Below are 20,463 nucleotides of genomic sequence, written 5' to 3' on the forward strand. Positions count from 1 at the left end.
CCTACACAAACCTAGATGGCGTAGCCTACTACACAACCGGGCTATATGCTACGAATCTTACGGGACCACAGTCCTATATGTGGTCCGTCATTGACTGAAGCGTAGTTATGCGGTGCATGACTGTAATTAATAGTTCTCGCTCTCCTTCTCAGGTTAATCTTCTAAATGTCTTGATTTTTAATAATTTATTATTTATTTTATAAATAAATTTATTTTGGGGGAAGTCAGAATAGAGATTTGGTTGGGAACTTTTAAGATACTTTTACCTGCTTTTTGATACAGAATTAGAAATTTCTTTTTTAATGTATTCACGTACATACCCCAGGTGCCGTTGTACATGTTCCTGGATTCTCAGCAAACGTAGAACACACAGAAAGGTCAGGAAGCCCAGAGGGTGGAACCCAAGGAAGCCAGATAATTAAGGACTTACAGGTACCACCAACTGAAGTAGAAGAGCTCAGAGTCTGACTCACGAGGGAGGATTCAGAGCGCACATCAATGCAAAAATGAAAATGTCTATGGTGTCGTCTGCCCAAGTGGAAATAAACAGAGTATAGAGGAAATTCTGCCCTTATTCTTCGGTGAAAATTGGCTACAGGAATTAAGAGTTCTGCCTTTTAGAACGCCCTGGACATCACTTTAAAGATCAGACTGTAAAGGTCCAGAAAAAAAGTTTTTAATGTTTCTAATTCTGCTTCATGACCCCGCTGACAGTTCCCATGAAAACGTTTTTCAGCTGAGCTGGTGGAAACCTTTCATTCACTTTGGTCTGTCTCTAAACGGAATAGGGAAACTGATGCATTAAACCATGGGGTGATGACACATGGGTTTGACTAACAGACATTCCAGCGCCAGCAGGGTGAATGGCTCTGCCTCGCTGGCCACGTGGGATCTGATGCCAGTTTGGAGAACAGATTAGTGGAACAATGATACCAAAAGTAAGGTGAAGTGAATTAAAATTCTTAGAGGAGAAAAATCTAACTATAAATCCTGGATGTAAGTCCAGTTTGCAAAGGGAGAGAATTACAGTCCAAACACTCCAATTCTGTACAATGAAGTTTAGATGTTCTCATAACTGAAAACATGGCCTTTGATCTCTGAGAAATATTTATAGCATCTCCATAAAATAACAAATGCTATTCTTTAAAAAAGTGAAATTAAATTCAAAACAATGTTGAGCAGTCTAAATTGATTCAGCTTTTTTATAAGTACTTATCTGATAGGTATTAAAATTGACAGGTAGTTTAATGGGGAAATCCATTTAACTGTTAGTATCCTGTAGACGGAAGCAGGACAGCACTGGCTGAATATGTCACTTTTCATACGGTTTAGCTGGTTTCATGCAGGCGAAGAGCTGGTTCTTTTGAATCAGGCTCTCCTTATTCGTCTTGCCCCTATTAACCTCACTGAAGGTGGCCCGTACGCAGCAAGGATGCGATAGGCTAGACGCAGTGAGTGTGCTACGTAAAACAGGCCTGTAGCTGGGCCAGTATCAGTGCAGCGTGCCAAGTCCCTCTCATGATTATAGGGTTTATTTTCTAAATTGTTTTAAAAAGAAAATTGATGCTGGTTACAGTCAACACCTTGTGTTTCAGTTGCCTTTATTTGTCCTTGGTGCGTTAGAGAACAACAGTTGAAGAGGAAGAGATGATTTAAAGTAGATTCTTAGAACGAAAATGGTGGGCATTAATATGATTCATAGTATGTATATGTTCATCATTGCTCTTACTTTAACTTTTTAATCCAAAGCCTAATTTAAAATATTTAAGGAAAGCACTGTAAGGCTGTTTTTTAAAAAAATTTATCGTATTTGAGTATGTATCTGGAAGAAAAATGTTATGCATTTAAAGAGAAGTTTTTTAAAACTTTAGCCATTCAATTTTGTGAATGTCTAACAAGGAGAATGTTTTATATTAAATGTTTTTCTCTTGTTTTGAGGAATTTTGTAAAGTTTACTTTCTAAAAAAAGCAGTTCTTGATTTGGGACCCATTTCTTGACATTGTGATTTTTATTTTATTTTATTTATTTATTAATTTATTATTTTTTGAGGAAGATTAGCCCTGACCTAACTACTGCCAGTCCTCTTTTTTGCTGAGGAAGCCTGGCCCTGAGCTAACATTGTGTGCATCTTCCTCTACTTTATATGTGGGACGCCTACCACAGCATGGCGTGCCAAGGAGTGCCATGTCCGCACCCGGGATCCAAACCGGCGAACCTCGGGCCACCGAGAAGCGGAATGTGTGAACTTAACCGCTGCGCCACCGGGCCGGCCCCAACCTTGTGATTTTTAAAAATTAATTGTTACGTAAATTTTATTTTTCTATAGGAACAGTGTTATAATTGGAGACTGTCCAAAGGCTTTTCACCAAGTAAATCTTTACTAGAACCAGTAGCACATTTTAAACTATTAATATAGCCCAACTCCTCTGAAACAGTGATATCATACTCAAAGTTCTATAATTTTTATATGAATGTACTGTTTTATTTATTGTGTAAGAGACTTCATTGTATGTAAAATAGGAAATCCTCAACCAACTTATGTCCAAAATTTGACCTCAAATGAAAGTGTTGAACTGTAAGAAATATCAATTAAATACATAATTTACAGTACTTTTTGGTTGAATACGTCATGGTCTTTGTGTTTGAACTGCCCCCCATTCCCCACACATAATATTCACCTGCAAACCCCGTGCTGTCCCACCATCCTAATGATGGAGGTGACAGAGCTTCCTCCTTTATTCTACATATTCTTTTCAATATTTATTGTTTTGAAAGAGTATGAGATTTAAATATCTGCCTAAAGAGTATAGGACTTCTTTAGCCTCCTCTATTGCTGAGAATATACAAGTGTAGTAACAGGCCAGTATTTTTGATCCATCCTTCAAATTCATTCCAAGTGGAAACTTCATGATTGATACTTATAAATATAAACCAGTTGTAAACTCTGTTGGGAGTATGACTTCCTGTTTCTTTGATGTTGAAAGGGTCTACTCAAACTCTAGAATTCTTGAAAGAAGCCCTAGAGTTTCAAATGTTGGTATTTTGTATACTTCTAAATATAGTAAGTACTTACTACCCCAAAATACACTTGGTAAATACAGTGTAAAATAGTATAGAACCCAGGCACCCTGCTGTTTACCTGCGTTTTCTAGAGCAGTCCAGTGGGGGTGGGGGTTGTTCTGAGCTTCGTTCAAGGGGATTGTATAATGGAAAATTTTGGATCTACTTGTTTGAAGATGTTCCCAAAAGTTTTAGTTTTATCCCTCAGTCTTTAAGGATAAATGTGGCTTAGAGAATGGAGAAAAATTCGCTGCATGGAGCATGGGTAGCAAACTGGAGAGAGGAGGTGAGTCATTCATGGGAGCAAGCTCCTGCCCACTTCCTCTGTGTGGGGCTTTGATTCATGAAACTGACACGTGGGAGAGAGTGCCTGCGCTGGCCACCCATGCAGTTCTTGACAAACCAAAAAAGTATCCAAATACCAAGTTGCTTTGGGGCCTTCATATTCATGTGATGGTTCCTAGACTCAGTTTAGCTATTTTATAAAAGGCAGAGGGAAAACCTGCTGATAGTTAATGCCTATATCGATGGAGAAATGCGTTGGACCTGTGCAAGTTGCAGCTGTATAAATGGTTACCAGGCTGTTCCTTAATTTTCTGCAAATTATAAATTTTTGCAAGTTATTTTTAATGATTTGTGAAGTCCCATTTCCCCAAAATTTGGATAATGTCAACAGCCTAAACTTAGATCACAAGAAATGTGATTGCCTGCGTTTGCAGCAGTAATGATTGCACTGGCGATTCATGATGTGTTTTGGAGGCTGTGGGGTGTGTTTGCAAAAGATGCTGAGATATTTCTGTGGGGAAGTAAGCTGGTTTCTGCCCTGACAATTGTGTTACTCTGTTTTTGTTTCCGTTCTTTAAGCAGCAGGATAAGGTCGGAGAGTCAAGGTTACTGTTCTTAGGCTGTCTCCAGAATACTTTCCTTACCACCTTGTCTGTGTTTGAAGGGGAGACACAGCACGTATAGCACAGGGGTGGGTTGCTGTGATGGGAACGGGGAGGTGCTCTGGATCTTGCTGAATCTCTTCATTGTTTTGGTGACCTGCCAACTCCCTCTGTCCCTGACTCTTGGGGTGGATGTGTCATACACGTTTTATTTTTCCTGATAATTTAGGGTTAGAAACATTAGATTCTGAAGCCTTAAGGACTTGAAGCAAATTACGTGGTGTATCATTATTTCAGTTGCACAGTTTTTATCCTGAATAGCTCTCACCTAGCAGAACCACAATTCAGACAGCATGTGTAGGTATCGTGACCCTGTCTTGTGAATTGATCAGACACGTGTTTGATCTAAAGTTTTATGCCAGTCAGAAATACAGCGTGAATGGTAAAATCTGTCATTTCCACCAATGAGTAACTATCAGATGAGTGTTTACTTTTAGAAGTTTATTGCAAATTAAGAACTGACTGCATTTTGTGTAATCTGTCCCTTTCTGCACCAGAATGCAGTAAGTATGAACTGTTTGCAGTGACGGTCTGTTGCATGCTCCTGTGTGAATAGCTTCTCCAGCTGTGTGAATTTTGCAGTAAATGGCCATTGATTAACTGTGTGGATATGAAGTGTAGAATTCACAGAGGAATTTTTAAAAATTACAGGGAAAATTAATTTAGCTCTAACTTCTTAAGTTGTGTTATGACTGTGAAGCTTCGCCTCTGGTTTCTGATCTGCTTGTGTGTGTTTCATAGTCCTGTTCGAGCTGTTCAAGTCACATAATATGTCTGCGGACGCTAGTTGCTTTCCCCTGCCTGCTCCTCATTAGTGGCTGTTTGAAGATTTAACATAATTTTGTTTAAATAGCTCCATGGGCACAGACTTATTAAATTAGAGAGAAGATTTACTCCATGAATGTGTTTTCTAACAAAACCAAAGATCTGCTCATACAAACCATTAAAATTTTAATTTTATTATGTTTTTCATTTGTGGTAGTAGATTATATAAGGATCTATTTTACCAAACCAAGACAACCAGACTTTGTCAAAGATGAAATGGCCTTATGCTGATTATAATAATAATAAGGCATTTATACCAGATTGAATTCAACATTTAATCAAAATTGTTAAGCTCTTAGGATTAGAGCACATGGTTTTTAAAACTTTTGTGTGAAAATGAGTACTGGGGACTGTCCTTTGTGTCTAAGACTAGGTTTGTCAAAAGTATTGAAAATAAATGTATGCCCTTTAGTAAGAAATTTCAGGATTAAAAACAACAACAACAACAACTTTTATCCTTGACTACATTTAATGTTAAAAGATCAGTCAGTGACAGTGTCAATGTGTCATTTATAGTTTAGAGTCAAAAGTTTCCTCAGATTAGTTTATCACTGGTGATTAGAACTCCTTCGCTGACCTCCAGGAAAGAATGTGGTCAGATGCTACATTATAAGTATCATTTTTAAATTTGTCCTAGGTAGGACCAAAATTGATGGTTTGCTTTCTTCATTTATGGAGAGGCTTGAAGGCCAGTCTCTGTATTCTCAGGGAGTCGTGAGCTTCGGTTCCACCGTTACGTGGGGACCCTCCTAGCTCACTAGGCCAGGGCTGGCCACCTCAGTGGGAAAAGAGTCAGGTTTATCAGTGGTGGGGTCGTAGCGTCCCTTGCTCCCAATGCCACCATTTCTTTCCCTGCACAAAGGAAGGATAGAGGTGAAAATAGCTAGTTTATGACCAGATCTGCCTGTTCCTGGATGCTGTGGCTCTTGGTGAAGTGCATTCATTTAGCAGATGTGCATTTTCCGTCCTCAGTATGTACAAAAATGCATTAAGCCCTGTGCGTTGTTCAGAAACGATGCAGGCCTGGATCTTCCATCGGAGTTCATAGGAGATCACTCTAATGTGAAGGAGAAACTGCTGAGAATCATAAGAGGAATAAATATGAGCCTTCTGAGAAGAGAGAGAGCGTTTCTAGTGAGGGAGATGAATTCGATGTGCTGATTCCCTTGGGTCTCCATTTTGTAGGCCCCTCATCCATTCCTTCACTCATCAGATACACACAGAGCGCTTACTAGGGGTGAGGTGCTGGGTAAGGCATGGGCTTACAGCGGTGGACAAAAGAGACACAGGGTCGACGTTGCCCTTAGGAATGTACAGGCTAGTGAGACAGATAAGTGTGAACTAATCAATACATGTGTACGCTTATATACACACATATGTACATAGAGCATGATTTTTAAAAGTGCTAGTGTGTAAGAGTCAGAATGAGGGATCTAACCCCGGGTTCGGGAAGAGGATCAGGTCAGGAAGACTGTCTTGAGCTCCAAAGTTTTACCTGAGAATGAAAGCTTGAGGACTTGGGTGACAGAGATTGTAGATCTCACTCTTTGTTTTCTGATCTTTCGGGGGAAATGTATGTATTTTTTATTTTTTACCATGTGTGGGGTGCTTCCTTGTCAACTAAACATCTTCATCCTTCAAATACTGTATAATTTGTGTGCTCCTCATTCATTCACTTATCTCGTGAATCGTTTCTCAAGTGCCTGTGATGTTTGAGCCTCTGACCCAGCAGCTGTGTGCTGGGCCACAGTTGAATCGGATAGGCAGTGGGTGGCGTCTCTTGTGGACTGAGACGTTAGAGTGCCCCCGTTATGGAAGAGCTAATGGCTTGGTTTATAAGGCTATTTTCATTTTTCCCCATACAGGACAACAGCTTTGAGCAGTTTATTATTAACTATTGTAATGAAAAGCTGCAACAAATCTTCATTGAACTTACTCTTAAAGAAGAGCAGGAAGAGTATATACGGGAGGTAATGTTGAAATATTCTTTTAAATGTTCCTTTTTACTCAAATACAAATCCTGGATTCAGACTATATAAACGTGACCCTAAAATCAGATTTATCTAAGTTTAGCCATATTCTTTTAAAAATTTCTTTGGCATGGGGCTGGCCCCGTGGCTGAGTGGTTGGGTTCACGCGCTCCACTGCAGGCGGCCCAGTGTTTCATTGGTTCGAGTCCTGGCCGCGGATACGGCACTGCTCATCAAGCCACGCTGAGGCAGCCTCCCACATGCCACAACTAGAAGGACCCACAAAGAAGAATATACAACTATGTACCGGGGGGCTTTGGGGAGAAAAGGGAAAAAAATAAAATCTTTAAAAAAAAAAAATATTTCTTTGGCATGACATTTAAGCTAACTGAGATTTTCTTTACTGCTCTGCTGCTAGTGCCCAGAACAATGCCTGCCACATAGTAGGTGCTCAGTAAATATCAGTTGACTGACTTGAGTCTCACTGGATTCCAGTGCAATGATGTAAAATAATAGTGTGTTAATAAAATGGTCTGTGATGAATGCACAAACAGCTGTGGTCCATCCCTACAAGGGCCTACTTCTCAGCAATAAAAAGGAGCAGACAGTTGAGACACGCAGTGACATGAAGGAATCTCAAATGCATTAAGCTAGATGAAAGAAGCCAGACTCAGAAGACTACATACTGTGTGATCCCATCTCTTTATCTTTCTAGAAAAGGCAAAACTATAGAGGCAAAGTGATAGAGACAGGGGACAGTCAGCAATTGCCAGGGGATAGGAGTCGTCAGAGAGCATGACTATGAAGGGCAACACGAGGGAATTTGGGGGGGCTAATTATGGTGGTGGTCACATGATGTGATGCATTTGCCAAAACTTAGAGAATGGTCTACCAAAAAAGTCAATATTGCTGTATATAAATTTGAAAATATTTTAAGACTTTGTTCAATCTTGAAAAGCTCTGATTTTCTAATAAAAACAGGTAACATTTGTTGAGTGCTATATGCCAGGTATTGTCCTAGTGCCATGTATGGACTCTCACTTAATGTAATTTAAAAATAATCAGAAGTAATGTTTGCAAAAGCCTTTCAACCCTAATTGTAAAACACGCACTTGGTTTTCACCCTTTCATTTTTTTAAATAGCCAGTCTTTCTCTAAGTATAAAATTATTTACTTCAGAAAAAATAAAAAGGAGAAATTATTTTCTTGTATCCGTATTTTTATTTCCTTTTCATTTATTTGTTTTAATATTTTAGTAATGACATTACATATTTTTCTTCATTTCTTTTTTTTTTTTTCCTTTGCTGAGGAAGATTCAGCCTGAGCTAACATCCATGCCAATTTCCTCTATTTTTCAGTATGTGGGCTGCCAGCACAGCATGGCTTCTAACAGAGCAGTGTAGGTCAGCTTGCAGGAACCAAATCCAGGCTGCCAAAGTGGAGTGTGCTGAACTTAACCACTAGGCCACCGGGGCTGGCCCTGTCTTCATTTCTATGATGTCATTTTAAGTCATTAAGGACACTGAAACCTCCTTTTTTGGGGGTCTCTTAGTATAGATTTTTCTAATGTGATGATTATTCCCAGTGACTTAGTAAAATAATCCATTTACTTGAAAGCTAAATTGTAAATATTTCATTTTTCTTTTAGAATGATCATTTAGAAATGTCTTCTGTTTGTCTGGCACCTTTTGGTAACATAAACATCCTAAAAGCCAGATTAATTCTCTTCCTGTCCTCTCATCATAAAGAGAATACCCAGACTTTGATCTCTAACTTAAACAGTTTGTACAGATTGTCTAAAACACTTCTAAGAATATATAGGAAGGTCCCTAGCTTGCTGTACGAATTAAATTTCTTCCCCTTGGAAGAAAAATAAATGTTTACACTGATGGACAGAGTGTAAGCAGATGCAGAATGATTACATTTGGCCTCCCAGATTTGGCTTTGTTGGTAGCGTTAGAACCAGTGGATAGGTTTTTGTCTTTCCTTATGTTGAAAGTATTTTGTCTGAGCACTGGGCTATTTTTTACACTTGAAAAAAGTTAACTGTCCTACAACATAGGGTTGACTCTAAAATTAATTTTTTCCTTGTGATTACAAATTAAGAACAGAAAAATCTAGGCTTTAGATTCCTGGGATCAAGTTCTGACTTATTTCCTTATAAACACTGTAAATATACACAAAGTAATATTGACCCATGGGCCTGTCGAGTAAATATTTGGCCCAGGCCCAGTGAAGTGCATGGGAAATTGCCACAGATGGGAGAGTGGAATGGGAGGCAGTCTCAGGACAGGTCAAGGGCGCTCGTTTCAATCAGATCATGTCAGTGGTGGACTGCTGCACTGAGAAAGTTTTGGGAACCGGAAGATGACATTTGCAGCACTGACTTTATAAAGGAAATGTTCAGAGAGGAAGTGAAATATGATAAGACGGGCAAAATCTGTTTTATGGATGGTGGTGTTGTGGCATCATCATATGGACTTTGATTTTGTTCTGTTTTGTTTCTCAGGACATAGAATGGATGCACATTGATTACTTCAATAATGCTATCATCTGTGACCTGATAGAAAATGTGAGTATTAGGTACAGTTTTCTAAAGAATTTCTTAGTAGTGTAATTCACTCCTTATGAATGATCTCACTGCCTTCATTGTGAAGCTTTAATATTTTCACTGTTTTAACACTTTTCTTAGGGAACTGCAGAGTTCCGGAGACTTGGTTGTAGTCCTAAGGGACCATACACAGTTCTTGAACACATACCTAGACAGCTGGACATTTTGATACTTAGCCTGGATCCCCCATACTCATCCTGTGCTGTGTCATTACTGCCCATTCATTACTGCCCTTAGATGCACCAGCCTTTCTTGTGTGTTGGGAGCCCAGCTCCAGTCCACGGCTCCTGGAGTGTGAGCACTGATCAGAGGAGGCTCGGAGCAGCTTTAAAGGTTTCTACCAAATCAAAATACCCATTTCATTTCTAACGATTTAGTGACCTCTTAACATACTGTTCAATGGTTATTATCAGAAAGATAATTGTTGGGGAGGATGTGGAGAAAAGGGAACCGTTGTGCACTGTTGGTGGGAATGTAAGTTGGTGCAGCAGCTGTGGAAGACAGTATGGAGGTTCCTCAAAAAATTAAAAGTAGAACAATCGTATGATAACAGCAATCCCGCTTTTGGGTTTATATCCAAAGGAAATGGAATCAGGATCTTGAAGAGATATCTGCACTCCCAGGTTCATTGCAACATTATTCATAATAACTAAGATATGGAGGCAACCTAAGTGTTCGTCTGTGGATGAATGGATAAAAAAAGACGTGTGTGTGTGTATGTGTGTATGAATGAATATTATTCAGCCATGAGAAAGAAGGAAATCCTGTCATTTACGACAACATAGATAGACCTTGAAGGAATTATGCTAAGAGAAATAAGCCAGACAAAGAAAGACAAATACTGTATGATATCATTACTATGTGGAATCTAAAAAAGCCCAACTCATAGAAATGGAGAGAGGAGAATGGTAGTTGCTAGGGCCTGGGGGGATAGGGAGAAGGGGAGATGTTGGTCACAGGGCACAGACTTCCAGCTTGAAGAGGACTAAGTTCTGGGGATGTACTGTACAGCACAGTGACTGTAGTTAACAATACTGTATTATATACTTGAAAGTTGCTAAGAGAGTAGATCTGAAGTGTTCTCACCACAAAAAGAAGTGGTAATTGTGTGACGTGATAGAGGTGTCAGCCCACTGCTGTGGCTCTGGTGGTAATCATTTTGCAGTATGTAAGTGTATCAAGTCAACATGTTGTACGCCGTAAACTTACACAGTGTTATATGTCAATTATATCTCAGTAAAGCTGGAAAAAAATTTTAAAAAGTTAAAACAACAAAAAACTATGCTGTTCAAGTTAAGAGAAAGGGACAGCCTCAGGAGCTGAATTAAGTAGGACCCCAGAAGAGGCTCAGATACAGACTTACCACTGGTTCAGAGAACGTATGCAGGGGACATTGTATGTGTGACTTTGCAGGTGGCCAAGGGCCATGGGATTTTTCAGGTGACCCAAGTTCGTGTGTACGTATGTGAAAAGGCTTCAAGTATGGAAAACCACTGGATAATTTACAGTAACCTTTCTGAGTCTAAGATTTTTGTTTTTACATCATACTCTGTAGTTTACTGGAAATGAATTGATTGCGGGAAGACTGATTTGTGTGTGAAACTCTGGAAACTTGCTTTATGCTTAGGATTATTAACATTCCTGGCCTTGATAACAGTGTTATTTGAAACAATGTGTACACTTTATTGTCCCACAGCCTTTTGAGCTGTCAGTGGTGAGTGAGTGCTGGTTCCGGAAAGCCCTTACAGGCTCTAAATGTCCAGCACATCACTTTCTATTTATGTACCTTTAACAAATCCTTTCGGAAGTTATGTCATTAGGCAGTATCTTTTCCCTTGGTATTCAAGATAGTATTGCTGAAAGCCACATCTTTGATTAAATCGATTGTTAAAAACTATTCTCAAGCATTACGATTTTCCATTTAAAAAATAAACTTTGTTTTGAAAAATCTGAACGCTCTTGGAATGTGAACACTAATATTTCACCTAAGCGATCCAAAACTCTAGTCTAAAATCCAGAAAATCAGTGGATTTCCTGAAAACTTTTCCTGGTAAATTTTTGGACCAAGGTAATTTGCTGTGGGAATTTTAACTTTCAGCAGTCACGACTAGCACGTTTTCCTTCGTAAACATAATATTGCACTTAATTATTTCCCTTTAAGAAGGAAAAAAAAATAGGGGTAATTTAACTGGATTGTGTTAGTCTAACAGTATTGTCTCAGCCCGACATCCCCTTGCATATGTGATGGAAGAAACTCATGTCCACGCAGGGGCCTGGGGACATAAAGGAAGTGTTTCCTTCCAGCATCACTTAACAATAATGTCTATTCTGGGACTGTTATGAACACACTTGGTTCCTGAGAGTCCACACTTCCCCTGGGTTTTGTGTGGAATGAATAAATGCTTGTCGAGGATGTCACGGCCTTGTGAGGAGAAGGGAAGAGGAACTGGGGCTGTGCCTTGGTGGCTGTGGTGAGGTTGCTGGTCAGTGGAGTGGATGGTTCTCTGTGGAATGGAGACATATGGGCCCAGAGGGGAAATCAAAGGAATAACAGCCTTTATGTAGCAAACTGGAAGGTTCCTGATTCAGTTTAATTGGGCTGACTGCTCTTAGGATAAGTATGATCCCAGGGTCTGACTACACAAGAAATAAATTCTCACTCATGTTTAACATCCATTTCGAAATTTTATGTAGAAGAAGGATTTTATTCTAAACAGATATTCTTGAAACACAGCTTGATTGCATTGATCATTAAAAGCAGCATCCCAAATCACATCATTTTTTTCCCTAGAAAATAAACTTTATTTTGAACACATGAGCAGTTTGAAAACATCTGAAACCAATTTCCCTCTCAAGCTATGAATCAAATAATGGCCTTAGAAGACCGTGCTTTGTGATTTATGACCATATGTTGGAGAGACTGCACTGTCACTTTGTTTCTGACTTTTTAGATTTGTGTTTGAATCTTTGAGGTCTAAGTTACCTTTTTCTGACAATGCAAATTGGAGTCATCAACCAGCTAAGATGGCTGAGGTGACTCTAAGTTCTGTTCTGTGGGGGGAACGGAGTCGGGGAGGGAGAGACTGATACACTGCCACCCCTACCCTACTCCCACCCTCCCTACACACACCTGGGACACTTTGAAAGAGAGCTGACTTCTGTGGCTTTTTGTTATTTGTTTTGATTCTCTGCTTTTTCCTTGTAACTGAACGGAATTTTCTTGTGACTAAGTTGATTGTGTTTGATGGTGTCATTAGGAATAATTATTAAAACAATACAGTGAGGAAGGAAGGAAACCTTTTTACTTCCCTTCTCCCAGAACACAAATGGAATCCTGGCCATGCTGGATGAGGAGTGCCTGAGGCCTGGCACGGTCACCGATGAGACCTTCTTAGAGAAGCTCAACCAAGTCTGCGCCACCCACCAGCACTTCGAGAGCAGGATGAGCAAGTGTTCTCGGTTCCTCAATGACACGTCCCTGCCCCACAGCTGTTTCAGAATTCAGCATTATGCCGGCAAGGTATGGGGGAGCTGTGAGCACCCGGCTGGGCCTGCAGAGTTATTCCCTTGAGGACACCATGCCTCGGAGATGGGCGTTCTGACCAGTGCCAACTTGTGAGGATGAACTGAGCTGCTAAAAGAGTAGAAACAATAAATGTTTCATAGCAATAGAATCTGGACTAAGTTGAGCAAAATCTCCTTAGTACTCAGAGATGAAAGGAAAGCTAGTAGTCTTAATGAAAGAGTTTGAATGTATTTTAAAAATCGATTTTACTATTTTCAAGCTCTAAGCTATCTTATTAAAAAATCTATCAACACTAATAAAGGATATTTGCCAGTAAAAATTAGGAGTCACTAAAGACTTAACGATAAGGGTGTAAACACACAAACCGTTCAGCAGGAATAGTGAATTCTTAGGTTGAGATTTGGAAATGACACTAGGGAAAATATTTTCTTTTTTGTAAAAATGCACTTATTCATTTGCTCACTATTTGGGAGAATTAATTTTTTGTCCTCTATTATATAAAGATAATTTTAAAACAGTTTTGGCAATAATTTTTTAGAATCCTAAAAGACTATTAATTACAGTTAGTGCCTCCTTTCTTATAAATAAGGTTGCAAACTTCAAAGGGAAAAAAATTCTTAATTATGTATTTAGTAAAAGTTAAGTATATAGAATCTGGATTACCTTTAATTTCAGAATGTTGGAGCTTGTTACTATGTTATTATTTGCATTAATCTGTGTCATTAAAAGATAATTTACCTAAACTCTGTTGGCTTACGATGTCTATGAAAATATCAGTGTTATCTCTCTTTTCCCCTGTCTGCTCTTAAACAGACTAGAATTGGCACATGTGAACTAAAAAAATAAAAGTAAAACCTCAAAAATATGCTCAAACACCAAAAAAAACCTCAAATCCTTTGAAAATGTTATGATAACCTTTTTGGAGTTTATCTTTGCAAATCCTGAAGGGTAACTTATTTTGGACTCTTCTGTGATTTAGACAGATGGAATTTAAACTTAGAGGCTAATTCGGTACTTGAATGCGACTAACATGTTGGGGATTTTTTGATGCCGAAAGAAGCGGCTACCCCATCGATGGTCTTGGAATATTTTTAACAGTCGTATGATGTTCTAGCATCCGGTGTGTCAGCAGTTGAGTCCTCTGTGCTGTTCATAGGTGCTGTACCAGGTGGAAGGATTTGTTGACAAAAACAACGACCTTCTCTATCGAGACCTGTCCCAAGCCATGTGGAAGGCCGGCCATGCCCTCATCAAGTCTTTGTTCCCCGAAGGGAACCCTGCCAAGATCAACCTGAAAAGGCCTCCTACAGCAGGCTCCCAGTTCAAGGCATCCGTGGCCACTCTGATGAAAAACCTGCAGACCAAGAATCCAAACTATATTAGGTATTCTGGCACATCAAATTCTTTTGACAGTGTGATTATGAAGGCATTCTCAAGGAAGGTCATAAGATCATTTTCCTGTTTGCTTAAATCTGAGTGTAGCCCAAGCAGAGGATAACTAGGTACTTACAGGTCAAAGAAGATGGTATCTTCTGTTTGCTTAAAAAATTCTCCAGTGCCCTCCCTCCCCCAAAATAAGGAATTTAAAAAAGGGCAAAAGAACATGTGGCAGGGGAGGGGAACAGATACTTAATGAAATTGGGTTGTCGGCACATAGGAGTTCTCAAATTTGTGTATTTTTTTTTAATGGGAAATTAAGAAACAAGATGTAAATTTTTTTTCTAGTAAAAGTTTTGCATGAAACTCTTGTTGGATTCTTTTTATTTTAACTTAGAGCACAGCATTGCAGCAAGTGGGGGCTTTCGTTACAACTCTGGTGTAAGGGAAAATGTCCCTCTTTCTTTCCTGTGAGAGTTAAAGGCCCAGAGAAAGTAACGATTCCTAAAACAATCTGAATTTTTTCAAAGCAATAAAACTGCTTAAAAAGCATCTGCTCTCTTTTTTCTATGTCTAGGGCATCTTGGATATGACCATCTCACGATTCAGTAAAGACCAGCTAGGATTAGAGTTTGCAGTGTGTATTTGTTGAACTAGATAATAGAAGGTGTGTTTCTAACAGGTCAGATTTCCTGTAGCACACACACCCACACATACCTTCTATCATTGTCTTTGAAAACTCAGTTATAAGGAAACTAGAGTGAAGAATGTTTTTGTGTTTGGCTTGTTTACCTAATATTTATATTAGTAACAGATGTAAATAGGCAAAATCCCCTGGTTTGATTGCATTCAAGTTAGAACATATATTAGGTAAAGATCCTAGTTTCACAAAAAAAAAAAAACATGAAACTTTCTATGATCAGTTGCTTTTGTTATTCTCAATTAAGTAGAATTTTAAAAAAATTATTATTTAACCATACTTTATTGAGGTATGCTTTACGTGAAGTGATATGCACAGGTCCTAGGGGAACCACTCTTACTTTTCGCTGTTGTATTCATTTTGGTAGCCACCGCCCAGGTGAGGTCATGGGACGTTATACCAGCCCAGAAATTCCTTCATTCTCCTTCCCTTGAGTAGTTTAAGGCATCTCTAAGACGTCTTAATAAACTCCAAGGTTGTGAATATATTGTCATATTTTTTTTCTAGAATCTTTGTAGTTTCAGATTTCATATTAAGATCTATTTTTTTCTGTATAGATGTCCTGTTGCTTCAGCACCATATATTGAAAAGAAAAAAAAAATATCTGTTTTTCATTCAGTTGCCCTGATGCTTTTATTGAAAATCAGTTGAGTGTATGTGCAGGGGTCTAGGTGTCAGACTAGGTGGAAAACTCACGAGTCTGTTCTACTGATTTGTTTGTAAAAAAAGAAAAAGCATAAAACCTCCAAGGCCAAATAAGATTTAACTGTCTGCATATTATATATGTGTGTGGAATTTATTTGACAGTTGTAATTAGGCAGATGTAACCATAAATGTTTAACAATGTATTAATTAAGACACAGAGATTGCTGAAGATCCAAAATTGGCTTAAAGAAGATTGACATTTATTTTTTATATAGCTTCTAAGTGTAAGGACTCCAAGGCTGATAGAGCAACTCCTTCTGTTTTGTGGCTCTGGTGTTTCCAGGGTATTTCCCTCATCTATATGGTCAGAGAGGGCTCTCTACCGTGTCAACAGTCTCAGCCCACAGTTAGTGGGAGAAGAACAAGGGGAGAGCAAGTCCCTTCCTTTTAAGGACACACCCAGAAGTGGCATACGAATTCTGATCCTAGTGATCAGAATTTCAGTCACATGGCCACATCTACTTGCAAAGGAGGCTGGGAAATATAGTCTTTCCCAGGGCAGCAAAGTGCCCTATTAAAAAGGGAGATACAGGGATATGGGGAGATAGCAATGTTTTTAATCTTTTCGTTGAGGTATATAATATGCATAAAATACAGTACATTCCAGGAGTCTTAATTACAGCTTGTTGAATTTTTACATGTGTATGCACTCGTGTACCCCCATCCAGACCAAGATATAAAACGTTTCCATCATCCCAAAAGGTTCCCTCGTACCCCGTCTCTGTCAGTCTCCACCCTACCTCTCCCCAGAGGTAACAACATTACTGATTTCTGAGCATAGATTGAAGTTTTGTTTGAACTTCATAAAATGGGATCATAAAATATGTACTCTTTTATGTCAGAGTTCTTTCACTCAACAAAATGGCAGTGTATTTATCCATATTATTGTATGTTTTAATTTATCCTTTTTTTATTGCTGTGTATGTAGTGTTGTGTTAGTTTTAGGTTATTGTAAAATGACTTGAAATAATTTCAAAAGAAATGACTAGATTTCCCAAGAGTAATAAATCATTATTTCACTGTGAAGTAATTATATATAGTACTTTGTAAAACATGGATGCAGACAGAGTTTAAAACCTAAAATTTTCATAATCTTTTAGGTGTATCAAACCAAATGATAAAAAAGCAGCACACATCTTCAACGAGGCTCTAGTTTGTCATCAGATCAGGTACCTGGGTCTTCTGGAGAATGTCCGGGTGAGAAGGGCCGGCTACGCCTTCAGACAGGCCTATGAACCTTGCCTAGAAAGATACAAGATGCTTTGTAAACAAACGTGGCCTCATTGGAAAGGACCAGCAAGGTAAGAAATTCACTGATTATATTTAATAATGAATTTTTAAAGCATACAAATAGCGTGTTGTTTCCTTCACATGCTGTTAGGCAAAACAGAATTCTCTGGAAAATTGGATGTAACCTCAGTTTTGGACCCTCTTCCATCAGGATACCCTTTTGTGCCAATTCTTGATTAATTATAGAGGTCTCGAGTTTCTTTAAGGTCAAAACAGGGCTTATCAAACCCACATTTGGAACTTGTCTGTAATAGAATTTTAAAAATATGCCCATGGCAAGTTAGTTGGAGGCAATTTGTAATTGATGGAATTCATAAAAGGGTAGCGTTAGAGCCATCTTGGATCCCTTCTCTCAGCTTTTGCTTTTCTCTCAGCTTGTCGTGTTTACCCTGGGGAATTAACCCCAGTGAGAGTCGCCCAGGTCTGCACCAAATGAGAAGCTGATACCTGAGCAGATGGGGTTCAAAGTGTCAGTGTTACTGCTAGTGAAGCTGGTTTGGAGAATATGGCTTGGACCTGAGGCCGTACGGCTTTAACTCACCTGCCCTGAGATGCACTCACCCATCCAGGCCCAGGCAGAGCACTGGACCGCTGCAGGCCCATCCCGTGGAACAGCCCCTGTGAGCTCTCCACACACAGAGAGAACTTGTGTGCTGGTGGGTGGGCTGCTGCAGAAGAAAAATCAGGCCTTGCTTGTGCAGTGACCTTCCTTCTGCTCTCCCCAGTCAGAGAGGTTGCCCCTTCTCTGCGGGCTGTGGAACCTCTCTCCTGACTACTACAGGAGGGCCGGCATGCCTCTTTTACAAGCCTAGGCAGGAACTTTGGGATTGTCATGTCACTGTACTGTGTTCCCTCCGCATTCTTGCTGGACCTGGCCTTTCACAGGAACATCAACAGTATTAGACACACACCACATATTACGAGAAGATATAGAAACTCCAGGCATACAGTGTGGTCTCGGATGTATCATTCAATACCCAAATAATGTAGGATCTGGGTACTCTTTCAATCCTCACCACTAATTTCCAGGATATTGTGATCTGTGTATATCATAATACACAGAACATGGATTTACTCCATGCCTGGCACCTAGTCCCACAGGTTAGTGGGGTGAAATTTAGTTTTAAAAACGGATGTCAAAACCAGGGTCCAGGATGGAGAGGTCAGAGCCAAGTCCAGGCCTTGCTCCCGCCACGTAAGGCCCACATTCCTTTACACCCCATTGGTCTGGCACTTAGCGCTCGCTCAGGCCCTGCCCACACTCTAAGGGGCAGGAGCAGTGTTGAAAACATTTTCAAGAATTGACTGAGTAGGTTCAAAATAGTTCTGAGTTTCTTGCACTCCCTCTTGGTCCTGGTTGGTATATCGTTACAGGTATATTTGAGACAAGTATTGCCTCTGCTAATGAAAATCAAGAAATTGGCTTTAATACCACATTTTCTTCGATGATGTAGTCCTGAACCCAAATTTACTTTTTTAGCATCTCCTGGATTTGGTTTAATTTGTGGAATTCAGTTTGAAAATTCTTTGATAGAAGGATGCTAACTGAAAGAGCAATTACACTTGGAACTGAAGCTATTATTTTTTATACTACTAAGAACCTGATATCATGATTTAGGATAAGATAAACTATTTTTGTAATTCAGAAAACTGATTGTTTTTATTTATTTTTATAGGACTGGTGTGGAGGTTCTGTTTAATGAATTAGAGATTCCTGTGGAAGAATACTCCTTTGGTAGATCAAAGATATTCATCCGAAACCCAAGAACAGTATGTAATCGAAACCTTTACACCCTGAACTTATGTTATAACCATATAGGCAAGTTCTTAAAGGATGTTTAACTTCATAACATTACACTGGATGCTACCAAGAATGCCACGTTCTTGTGTTTATCTGTAGATATCCAAGAGGATGGGCAAGTAAGGGGTAGTGGAAGACCATATATATTTTCTATGAAACATCAAAATCTTTGAACTGATAGATCGTTCTGCACTTAAGAAATCATAAAGAAACTGTTAATACAACAATAAAACCTCTCTAATTGATAGGAATTGGAGGTAAATTCAGTCTGAATTTGTCATACCTTAATTATACAATAATTTTAGGAAAGACCGCCCAATTATTTAGAGGTACATGAGGGCACTCGTTAAAATTTTTTTTTTTTGAGGAAGCCCTGAGCTAATGTCTGCTGCCAATCCTCTTCTTTTTGCTGAGGAAGACTGGCCCTGAGCTAACACCCTTGCCCATCTTCCTCCACTCTATATGTGGGACGTCTACCAACAGCATGGCTTGCCATGTGGTGCCGTGTCTGCACCCAGGATCTGAACCGGTGAACCCTAGGCCGCCAAAGCAGAACATGCAAACTTAACTGCTGTGCCAACGGGCTGGCCCCCTCAAGTGAAAATTTTTTTAAAGTTAAAAAGAACACTTAAAATTCTACTTAGTAGAACTCCAAGGGAGTCTTTTTTATAAGTGATTAGACTAGCATGAAGTTTAATTAGCATAGCAATTGATTGGTAATTTCGAAATTTAGATATTTGGAAAGTGTTTAAATTGTTTAAGAGAGAAACTTTGCCGGCATCGTCCTTCCATTAATAATTGCATCCTTGTACATAGTGTGTAGGTAAACCGAAGCTCAGTCCAGCCCTTCTCTGATTTGTCATAAATTCTAATGACCATAATCTAAATTGTGGATCTTGTGTGAATTCATCAAAATCGTTTTCTCATGGGCTGTTATCCGTATCATGTATAATTAAGACAATTACTCATTCTTTTTCTCCCTGCGATTGACTCCAGCATCCTGACATTGTACCTCCAGAGAATGTCTTTCATGTATGCCATGAGTTTTGAGTGGATTTTTGATAAATCCATCTATCATTTCTTATTAGTTATTCAAACTAGAAGACCTGAGGAAGCAGCGTCTAGAGGACTTGGCCACCCTCATTCAGAAGATTTATCGGGGGTGGAAATGCCGCACACACTTCCTGCTAATGAGAAAAAGCCAAATCGTGATCGCTGCCTGGTACAGGAGATACGCGGTAAGTCTCCGACATTTTGTCTGTAATAACAATGCGAATTTGCAAGTATTTGTTATGTGCTTAACTATGTATCCAATTTTTACATATTTAGTCCTCCCAACAACTTCAGTGAGATGGCTGTACTTTTTGGTCCATTTTTTAAAGATGAGAAAACTAAGGCATTGAGCTGTTAAGGGATATGCCCACGTCACACAGCTGTGAAGTGGCAGAGATGGGTTTGAATCCGGGACAACTTCAAAGCTCAGGTTTAGTACATGACGCTGTTCCACTGCTATAGATGTGCACAGTGGGCAATCTACATCTTGAATTTGGTCATCAGATTGGAAGAGAAAATGTCATTTAACCCTTTGGCTATCAGAGGGTCAATTTTCCAAAATAATTGGCTGTTCTCTGTTTACTATAGCAGCACTGA

The 20,463-nt window shown here is 39.3% G+C and overlaps 1 protein-coding gene across 7 annotated transcripts in view; it reads left to right on the forward strand.

Moving 5' to 3' along the window:
- The window catches only part of LOC124238003 (unconventional myosin-Ib), a 179,916-nt gene that overhangs the window by 134,482 nt on the left and 24,971 nt on the right, over window positions 1-20,463 (forward strand). For all 7 annotated transcript variants that reach the window (XM_046658306.1, XM_046658308.1, XM_046658307.1 and 4 more), the window contains 7 exons: window positions 6,699-6,803; window positions 9,313-9,375; window positions 12,734-12,934; window positions 14,097-14,323; window positions 16,823-17,023; window positions 18,689-18,782; window positions 19,902-20,051. In XM_046658306.1, coding sequence (XP_046514262.1) covers window positions 6,699-6,803; window positions 9,313-9,375; window positions 12,734-12,934; window positions 14,097-14,323; window positions 16,823-17,023; window positions 18,689-18,782; window positions 19,902-20,051 — 1,041 coding nt within the window. The remainder of the gene's footprint in view (window positions 1-6,698; window positions 6,804-9,312; window positions 9,376-12,733; window positions 12,935-14,096; window positions 14,324-16,822; window positions 17,024-18,688; window positions 18,783-19,901; window positions 20,052-20,463) is intronic.

This window comes from Equus quagga, chromosome 4 (genome assembly GCF_021613505.1).
Source record: "Equus quagga isolate Etosha38 chromosome 4, UCLA_HA_Equagga_1.0, whole genome shotgun sequence".
NCBI lineage: Eukaryota > Metazoa > Chordata > Mammalia > Perissodactyla > Equidae > Equus > Equus quagga.